At 38.1% G+C, this 9,801-nt stretch overlaps 2 protein-coding genes across 3 annotated transcripts; one reads left to right on the top strand and one right to left on the bottom strand.

The window, feature by feature from the left end:
* The first annotated feature begins 2,917 nt into the window (after positions 1–2,917).
* Positions 2,918–4,982, top strand: LOC147853715 (pentatricopeptide repeat-containing protein At2g13600-like). Its single transcript, XM_087331904.1, has one exon. It carries the CDS (start codon positions 3,034–3,036, stop codon positions 4,768–4,770), a length of 1,737 nt encoding a protein of 578 aa, XP_087188030.1. The 5' UTR covers positions 2,918–3,033; the 3' UTR covers positions 4,771–4,982.
* Positions 4,983–5,963: 981 nt separating this feature from the next.
* LOC147853714 (uncharacterized) lies at positions 5,964–9,690 on the bottom strand. 2 transcript variants are annotated; one of them, XR_015531207.1, is made up of 9 exons: positions 9,402–9,690; positions 8,089–8,156; positions 7,373–7,520; positions 7,130–7,210; positions 6,949–7,035; positions 6,550–6,635; positions 6,343–6,463; positions 6,066–6,197; positions 5,964–6,023 (listed from the first exon to the last, which is right to left on the bottom strand). XR_015531207.1 is itself a non-coding variant. In XM_087332540.1 (8 exons), exons 1-8 carry the CDS (start codon positions 9,633–9,635, stop codon positions 6,123–6,125), a joined length of 900 nt encoding a protein of 299 aa, XP_087188666.1. In that variant the 5' UTR covers positions 9,636–9,690; the 3' UTR covers positions 5,964–6,122. The 2 variants fall into 2 exon arrangements, 1 of the variants encoding a protein (XP_087188666.1); XM_087332540.1 differs by having other exon boundaries at positions 5,964–6,197.
* Positions 9,691–9,801: the final 111 nt, after the last annotated feature.

Below are 9,801 nucleotides of genomic sequence, written 5' to 3'. Positions count from 1 at the left end.
AGAAGTATTTTGGAAACGAAAGAATCAGATGTTTTAGAATCATTTCAAGAAGGTGGTTTGCAAGAAGATGGAAGAATTATTTTGGAAACGAAAGATCGGATGTTTTACGGGGAAAGAAACGTGATTTGGGAGCGAAATACTCAATAAACACATCGGATTTACATATTATTAGCATATATGTATGATCGCTATGCATAATAAAATGGATGCTCACCTGATTTTGCTGCTGTGTCTTCTTGGATTGAAGAGGTTCTGCTGTTGCTGCGCGATCGCTCAGAGCCTGCCTTACGCATGATCCAGGAGCGGCCATAATTCCTATTCGTAGATCGATGCAAAAACAAAACAAACAGATAGAAGACAAAAAAGACAATACGAAATATACTGCTACAGCTACGGCTGCGGCTGCTCCTCCACAAAAGGGAGGAGGGGGGTTAGTATAGCACACAGACAAAAATTAAGAAAATTAAGCTTCACGTTTAATGTAAATGAACAAAGAGAGATTTATCGATGAACAACGCAACGATGACAACAGAATGATAAAATCAGATCGCAGAAAATCCTTCAGGGCGTAGAATGCCAAGTAAAGATTTGGAGTGCAATCACAGAGAGCGATGAGAGTGCGAGTTGTAAATAAAATCGAGAGAAAGAGAGATCTTTCAGATGAGAGCCAGAGAGCAGGGGAGGATATGCTACGGCTATGGTGGTAATTGCTTTTTTATATGGTGTGGTAGTAGACAGAGAGATAGAGGAGTCTGCAACGGTCACTAGAAGAAAAGCTCTTCCCAATTGTATTTGTGTTTGTGTGTGTGGAAGCTGTCCGTCCATCCATTCTGTCCGCCTACGTGTGAAAGTGTTCATTTGAGAGAACGGGTAACTATACGTATGTATGTATGTATTGATAGTTTTGGTTAGTCAAGTGGTGGTGACATAATACATTGACCAATACAATACAATAAACATTCATACACACATCCTGGCTCTTCTTTTACATGACATTTGAGAGAACGGGTAACTATACGTATGTATGTATTTATTGATAGTTTTGGTTAGTCAAGTGGTGGTGACATAATACATTGACCAATACAATACAATACAATACAATAAACATTCATACACACATCCTGGCTCTTCTTCCAAAGTGTTTCCCTCCTCCCTCTTTGTGTGTAGTGCTCGAAACTTTACTACACCAGTTTGAAGAGAGAGCAAAGAGTGTGTGCGTTTTGTGGCACTATGTGTATACATAGATTGTTTTGATAATGAGAAATGTGGTTGATTTCAGTTCTTGTGTTGCCCCCCCTATCACTACAATTCTTTTGTCCCTCTTTGGAATCGCCATCCTCTAAGCGGCATTCGATTTCTGGCAAAACAAGCAATTGCTAATGAAGTCAATCAAGCAAGAACAGAAGGTGCCACAATCCTTAAGTTCACTCACACATTATTAGAATCAAGGTAAAATGGGCTTTGGTAACAATATCACACACTCTTAGTCAACTCAAGATCAAGGTGTCCTTAATCGATAAAACCTCGAGCATGTTTAGATAAACCATTGCGCTAGCAACTTATACATGTATATGTTATATTTCTTCACACCCATGGTGAATATGGGTGAAAATACCTCTCATTCAGACATCCTTTCGATTATGTATGTCATTACGGACTAACCAACTTCTATCATGTCATGAAGGACTATACAACCTACTTATGTTAAAATCATGAACAACTTTGCTATGTGTCAATAATAGGGGATCAAGCAAGCCACATCTGTTCGACAAGTATGTAATTCAAGATTCATGAGGATAATGTAATAAGGATGCTTGTAAGTTAATACATGTCCTTATGAGGAGAAGCAAAAAACAACAATTGAGGGTTGGCCACATGCAATTCAAGGGTCCATTTATTGAAGGGAAGGGATGCAAATTGGCGTGTTAGAGAGAGACTTTAACTTATGTTCATACTATTACTTAATTGCCTAATTCATTAAAAGGAAACACAAGAAATCATTACCTATCAACGCCATGTTATTGATTAAGTACACCAACCATGCTCACGAAAGCTGAGGTTTGAACTCAATGACTTAAGATGATGGCCAAATTTGAGATAGAGATTGTGTGTACGGATGCATGAGCTAAAGTTAAAACTATAACTCAAAGCAATCTATGTGAAGACGATACTCAAAGGTATACTAAAAATCCATTGAATTCGTAGAGCACACAATAGTGTACGAGTTGACAACTCAACATAATCACACTCTTTGCTTTATGGTCAACAACGAGAGGTCACACATAAAGCATAACCACAGTAACAAATAATGTAGCATTGTGTTAAATATCTTAACAAGGATATGGCTTTGAACTTTGCATAGTGTACCAACACATTAACTATTTCTGCAAAATTTTAATTGATTGATTATGTTTCATGCCAAATTTGAGGCTCAAATATCGAGAAACAACTCAAAATGTCCAAGCGCCTATTTTCTCCAAAAGACTTTGTAAAATGGTTAGGGTTCACTTCCTTGTGGAAGAAAAGTCGAGGGCAATGTAATGGAGACTACTCAATGTTCACACAAGGGCGCGTTACTATTCGAGTCAATGGCCAACACTCATGACAAAACCAAAGACAAATCATCTTGTTGGTGCGCTCATTTAACGAAGAAATGAAAGTGAGGTTGGGGTTAATAATTAATTTGTCGAGCATTGAGTGTCTAGCAGGTTGATGAAGACATGAATTCAGTGAACCTAGAGACAATAATTTGTTGATTGTTGGTGAGTAAGCAATAGTCCAATGAAGATATGAAAGTGAACTCGGAGACGACCATTTGTCGACCGGCCGAAAGCAAGCACTAACAAAACAATGTGAATAATAATAACAATTACAATAAGAAGAAGAAAAAAAGAAAAATAAGGGAAGGACAGAATAAGAGATTTTATAAGCAAATAGTCTGAACAAGCATTTAGAAGGATCACAACTACAAACATGTGAGTACTATGAGAATATGAGTGACTGAATGGTTTTGTATTTGTGCTTTTGAAATTGATGCAGCAGAGGAGAAGATTTCCTGGTGCAGAACAATCATCCCTTCCATGGAGAAGACCATCAAAGAAGAAGATTCAGGAGATCAGAACCCAAAAAGATAAAATTGATTTTGAGCTTGTTGAGCTACTTAAGTCTTGTGCCCAAAAGAAAGATGTATGCAATGGCATCAGGTTGCACTCTGAGGTCCTTTATAGAGGGTTGCTTCAGAAGAGCCCTCACATTGCAAGCAGTCTTATCAATATGTATGCAAAATGTGGCTTTCTTGTTCGTGCTCGGAATGTTCTAGAAGACCTTCATGTTAGAGATGTATTCTCTTGGTCTGCACTCATTGCCGGATATGCTCAGCATGGACAAGGCCGTGAAGCTCTTCATTGTTTCTCTAGGATGAAGACAGAAGGGCTTTCCCCGAATGTCGTCACTTTCATTTGCATCTTGAAGGCATGTGGAAGCATAGGGGATCTTAAGAATGGGGAAGAAATTTCTCACGAGATTATAATTGGGGGCCTCTTGGACAAAGATGTGGTGATTGGCACTGCTCTGGTCGATATGTATGCAAAATGTGGTATGCTTAAAAAGGCTCGAATAGTCCTTGAAAAACTTCCAGTTAGAAACACAGGCTCTTGGAATGCATTAATTGCAGGGTATTCCCAACATGATCAAGACCATGAGGCACTAAAATGTCTGGAACTCATGCAAAGAGAGGGTCTCTCTTTGAATGAGGTTACATTTGCATGCATCCTTAAGGCATGTGGTAATACACAAGATCTTGAAAAAGGTAAACAAATTCACAATGAGATTATTCGTAAAGGATTGTTTAAAAATATTGTGCTCAGCAATGCCCTGGTTTTTATGTATGCTAAATGTGGTATGCTTGTGAAAGCACGTATGGTCCTTGAAGATCTCCCTCATCGAAATGTGATCTCTTGGTCGACCATAATAGCTGGATATGCCCAAGATGGACAAAGCCATGAAGCTCTCTTATGTTTCGAACAAATGCGAAAGGAAGGTCTCTCCCCAAATGACGTCACCTTTATTTGCATTTTGAAAGCCATTGGTGCCACCGGAGCTATAGACAAAGGCAAGGAAATTCATGATGAGATCGTTGATAGAGGCTTGCTCAAGAACAATATTTCTCTTGGCAATGCTTTAGTGGATATGTATGCCAAATGCGGTGCACTTACAAGAGCAAAGAATGTCTTCGAAGAACTTCATGCTCGAAACATAGTCTCTTGGAATGCATTGATTGCAGGATATGCACAAAATGGCCAAGCCTGTGAAGCGTTAAGTTGTTTTTCACATGCACTAAAGGAGGGCCTTTCCCCAAACGAGGTCACATTTCTCTGTATGCTCAATGCATGTAACCACTCTAGGAAATTGGATCAAGCTCAAACATTTTATCACAAGATGAGCAAAGAATATGGAATCATACCAATGTTAGAGCACCATACTTGCATGGTGGTTATGCTTGGATATTTGGGGAACTTCGACAAAGCAATATCAATAATTAAGACAATGCCCTCTTCCAAAGATCCTTCTGTCTGGCTTGCACTGTTAGCCACATGTAGGAAATGGGAGAATATTAAGGTCGCAAAATTGGTTTTTAATGAAGCCATACAACTAGATTGTGATTTTACACAAGCCTATGTACTTCTGTCTAGTATCTACGCAGCTGTTGGAATGCATGAGGATGCGAAAAAGGTTAAAGCTTTGAGAGTGATGTCAAAGAGGCCTGGGTAGAGCATGTGGGTTTATCTAGCGTTTTAGCATTGCCTTCCGACGGGGTTACTTGTAAATTTTATAAACATAGCACACTGAAGGGCATCTAAAACCCTGTTTGTACAAAGGGAACCATTTAAAGGGATTGTACACCAAGGCAAGAGTGTGATCTCCCCATACAAATATCTATGTCCAATTAGAAGACATCATTACATCGATGATCATTATTTCTGGTTCTGATTCTTCTAGGTTATGGTATTAAATGTCCTAAACTACGATCAAAACAATTTGCCTTGTGATTTCTGGCTAGTTTTTCACCAGATTCAAGGCAACAATTGTGATCGAAACATATCATCATGGTCAAAAAATTGTGTTGGATGCACATATCCAGATCATGCAAAGGCAGTTAAATGGGTGTGAAAGGCCAACAATTATCATAACAGAGGGCTGCAAGAGGGAGTTTGAAAAGTAACACATTCAGGGACGACATCACAGATATTATGCCACTAAAGCCATCGCTTGAATTTTGCCAGTCCAAGATATCTTCAAGGAAAATCACAAGCAAGCACTCCCATCCCTTTGCAACTATGACTATTCATACCAGTCCTTGTATAATCAGTAGTGATAACCATAAACCAAAGTTTACCCTTGCACTCTCTATTCTTCTACACAGCACATGCAAATAAAGCTCTTTCCTCCTAAGCTCAATCATGCCACAGCCCACAACTACTTCCAAACAAGCAGTAATCTAGTCATTACAATGATCCAATGTACAATTGTTAAGATGATCTTGTAGCACAATAATCTGATCACAAATCATGTCCAGAGATTCATCAATGGACAATTCACAACTTTTGAAATTTGCCAATCCATGATCCAATTCAAACTATCTTCGATTGAATTTGTTTTTCTTGGATTGAATACTCATTCAAGTTTAAATGAAATTTTCTCATTTGATAGTGTTGGTGCTAACAGTTCCGTTGATAAGCTTAGGAAAAATCCTACAAGTTTTTAGAATTTCTGAATAGTTTAGTAAAGAAAATTTCCACATGCTGTACATTAACATTTGATCCGTTCCCTTTACATGATATACATACATTTGGAGGGTAGGATACATATTGAAAGTCTCTTCTAGGAGCATGATATGTTATTTTATGAATTGTAATGGAATGGACCAAATTTCATATTAGAGAAGCTTCATCTTGTGCTATGGGTGCCACAAAAGAATTTAATTTTATTGCAGTGTTGAAACCAACTTCATCTTGTCATTAGATGTGTTTCGAAGTGGGTGTTCTATCCATTTCGTTAATTTTGATACACCATTATGTTGTTGTAATCTACATTTTTGAGAGGCATATTCCATTTTAAGGTAATTAGCTTTGAAGCTTTCTTGAGAAAACAACATACATTGGATCTGTCCTCCCCGGATTCGGAGATATATCAAGTGCCTACACATACAATAATATATCAAAAAAGGACTGTCACATTTACTATAATTTATAGCATCACTTGCTTTATGATTATTACGGAAGCGCAATGGTTACTTAAATCATCTAATTGTAAACAGAATAGTTGAAATGACCAAAGACTTGCCTGAGGTGGCTCAAAGCCTCCGGTATAGTGGAAGTATGAACCAACAATATACACATGATCCACGTCTCCAGTTCCTGTCCATATTGAAATTGCTTTGGTCCAGAAACAACGATTTGAAAAACTGCCAATTAACATACCACAAAGCTGTAACATAAAAAAAATGAATTTGTCATGTTGGAAGAAATTGCACATCCCATAGTTACTAACCTCATAATAGCGAGTCCACCTGGCTTGAGCACTCTCCTCATCTCTTTGAAAACATCCAAAGGCTTTGCAAGGTAATCGACACTCACCTACAGGTTAAGATCACATCAATCTCTATTTTGACAATATGCTGTTATGTTGGATATCTCTCTCTCTCTCAATCTATTTATCTAGAGAGAGAGAGACTTTTCTATGTATAGTCCAACACCATGTGTCACCTTTATGGCAAGTAAATATGCACGAGCTTTGCCTCTAATGAATGTGAATTTGCATTAAAAATGTGTACAGAACTGAGAAGATGTTCAAACATATAGTTGATGCAATCACATGTATTGTTGCTTTGGACTTCTAACCAATGGTGATACATCTTGTTAACAGGAGATCATTGGAAAGTGAGCTCACAGCATTAGTAATGACATCAAAGGAATTATCTTCATATGGCAGAATAGTGTTTAAGTTGAGATCTTGAACCACATAATCCGTCAAAACCTGCAAAGGCCAAAATAACTAAGACTTGAGTACATAATATTATCCACTGGATTGTTTAATAAATCTTATCCATTGGATTGTTAATGTAGTTTACCGGATTTTGTTTCAGCTCCTCTTCATTAAGACCCATCCCAGCGATTCTTTCCTGTTTGTACCCTTTAGGGTAATGACTGATCTGAAATTGTTTAGAACACATAATTATTAATTAGCTTGACCTTGTGAGACACTACCACTAAAGCAAATCAATTTAACTAATAACTCATTCATAATCCTAATACATGTTACATCTTTCATGTACTCGGTTTATGTTTTCATATGTTCATTTTGAAAAGCATACCCAACTGCTGCACATGTCAAGCAATGCCACACCAGGACTGTTACTAGGTGGAAAAACAGATTCATAGTACTTTGTCAGAGCTCGGATCGCAGGATCATCAATGTGAGTAACAAATCGTGGGGAGCTATAGAAAATTGTATCTGGTGATCTGCAAGAAAAGGCAAAACCACCAAGAATTTGTATGCCTGAGACGTCTGAAGAAAAAAGCATGCGCATGATCTTGAGGTTTATGCACCAATGTCATATTTGATTCATGCTCCTCATAGATTTTACCTCTAGAGGCTAGCACTATAGGAGAAGCCATTGCTTTGTGGATTTGCTTTATGATGCAAATAAATATAATCCTATATAAACTTTAAATACAATAATCATGTCGATCATTAGGTCCTCCCTCAGTTCACTACCTCCATTTTTGGTCATCCTATTATGGATATCTTTAAGGGAAATATGCAAACAGATAAAACCCTAAACCCATCCATTATATATTTGACTTGTAGATATCTAGGAGGCTACACAAGTTACCATGTGGTTATTGATCTAATTATTCACATTTGACAGTTTCCATGATCAATTCATTTCATACTGTCAAATTTGTTCATTCCGGATAATGAAATAGCAATTACCAAAATTGTCATTATTTCACAAACACAGGCATCCCCTTGAAATGAAAATATATTATCACATAAGGAAAAAAAAGCAACAAATATGCTGCATACTCATCAAAACGTTGAAAATCCTCTTTCTTGAAAGGGAACTGCTCTGGCCAATCAACATTCTTCAAAATCTGAAACAACCCATTCAAGAATTTTATAGTCAATATTCGATTGTAACCCCATTGTTTTCCTATAATAAATATCTCCTGTCAGTACTATCCAACCAATCAAAGTCTGGATGCATGGCTTAACAATCCCCAATAACTTATGGGATTATAGAGAAATTTTGAAAGAGATTAAATAAAAAAGATTGAAGATCGCAGCACACCCATTAAAAAAACATGTGAGGAAAAAGGTGCAGCCTTCCTAAAGCAAGTAGCACACAAGAAGTCATCCATACAACCTTCCCTGTCTAATATGCACATCCAAGAAATGTGTGTAGAGCATGTGTGAATGAAATACATGGGTGAATGTGCAATGAAGGCAGCTCAAATGAGAGCTTGAGGCTCTGCTGCCATTTGGTTGTCCTCTCGTAGACACTATAGGAGTATCTTGATCTGACATTCTTGATCTATCCACGAAGGATTCTGCCGATCCTTGGTCGTCACTTTCCACTAATAACCTGCACCTGCAACAGGGTGACCAAACCTGCCTCTGCTTTTGACTATGGGTGGAAAGGAGACTTTCTGAAAATAGCCTTTGAGATGCAGTCGTCTCTTCCTTTTTGGTATGACGGTGATATGTATCGATGCCCTTAGGTAAAGCAGACTGAACTCTAAAATCATGGCCCGGCCTAGACTCTCAATCCGCTCTCTCTCTCTGCACATAAGCTAAGTCCATATAATTTAGCCATGCTAAGGCAAATAATGATAGTCCTGTAATTCTTTCTAGAGAGTTGTCGGATAAGTGATTAGCCGCATTGTTGTGTCTAGCCCACATTAGGGAGGCTTCCACTGTAACCTGGTTGAAAAGTTGTGCAATTGAAAAGTCTATGGTGTTTGCTGCAGACATGAGGTGGTGTCTCATACACATCCCCAATTTGATACTGTTAGAGCACAGAGTGGTCTGCCAACATGTAACTAGACCCTTGTAATGGTTATAAATACAGACAGCATTTGGCCCCTTATAGCATAGTTATCCATATGCTTAGAAAATTATAGGATTCGGTAGAAAATTATCAGAAATCATACATAATTATGTCTGATTTTCTAGCCTTGATAGCAAACGAGTTCAAATATTTGACCAGCTATAAAAAATTACTACCTTTTATTTTCCTGATTTTTTAAAAAATCATCGACAATAAATCTTTGATTGAATTAAAGATCACCTGAGGTGAAAACAGAGAAACAATTATAAAAATCAAAATAATAGTTCACCTGTTCTGCCTCAGAGATATTAGACCTTGCAGAGACAGGAGGAGAACTTCCAGCCATTGTGAAAAGAAGAGCGCCCAATAAGCTTCTCCGTGGAGTGGTGAAGCGACAGTTGGTCCAGATCCTCTTCAGGCTAGTCTTGGAAATTGATGAAAAGACAGAGGTAGCCGAGAGAAGATGAGATCGACAGAAAGGACGGTAAGAGTGAGGGTGAGAGTGCAGGAGAGACATAGCCATGCCTATCTCCGCGTCACAGAGCAAGACACGATGACATATCGAGAAGGATTAGAGAGAAGGATGTGTTGGGCAAGCCTCTGATTTTAGAGAAATTGTATTTATAGAACTACCCCTGCTGTTTTAGATCATTTCAGCGACTACCCTTGTCCAGGTTCGGTTCGGTTCG

This window comes from Azolla caroliniana, unplaced genomic scaffold (genome assembly GCF_043228905.1).
Source record: "Azolla caroliniana isolate FFs.n. ecotype wild unplaced genomic scaffold, voAzoCaro1.0.p SCAF_16, whole genome shotgun sequence".
Classification (NCBI taxonomy): domain Eukaryota; kingdom Viridiplantae; phylum Streptophyta; class Polypodiopsida; order Salviniales; family Salviniaceae; genus Azolla; species Azolla caroliniana.
This window is presented reverse-complemented; position numbering and strand designations above follow the sequence as displayed.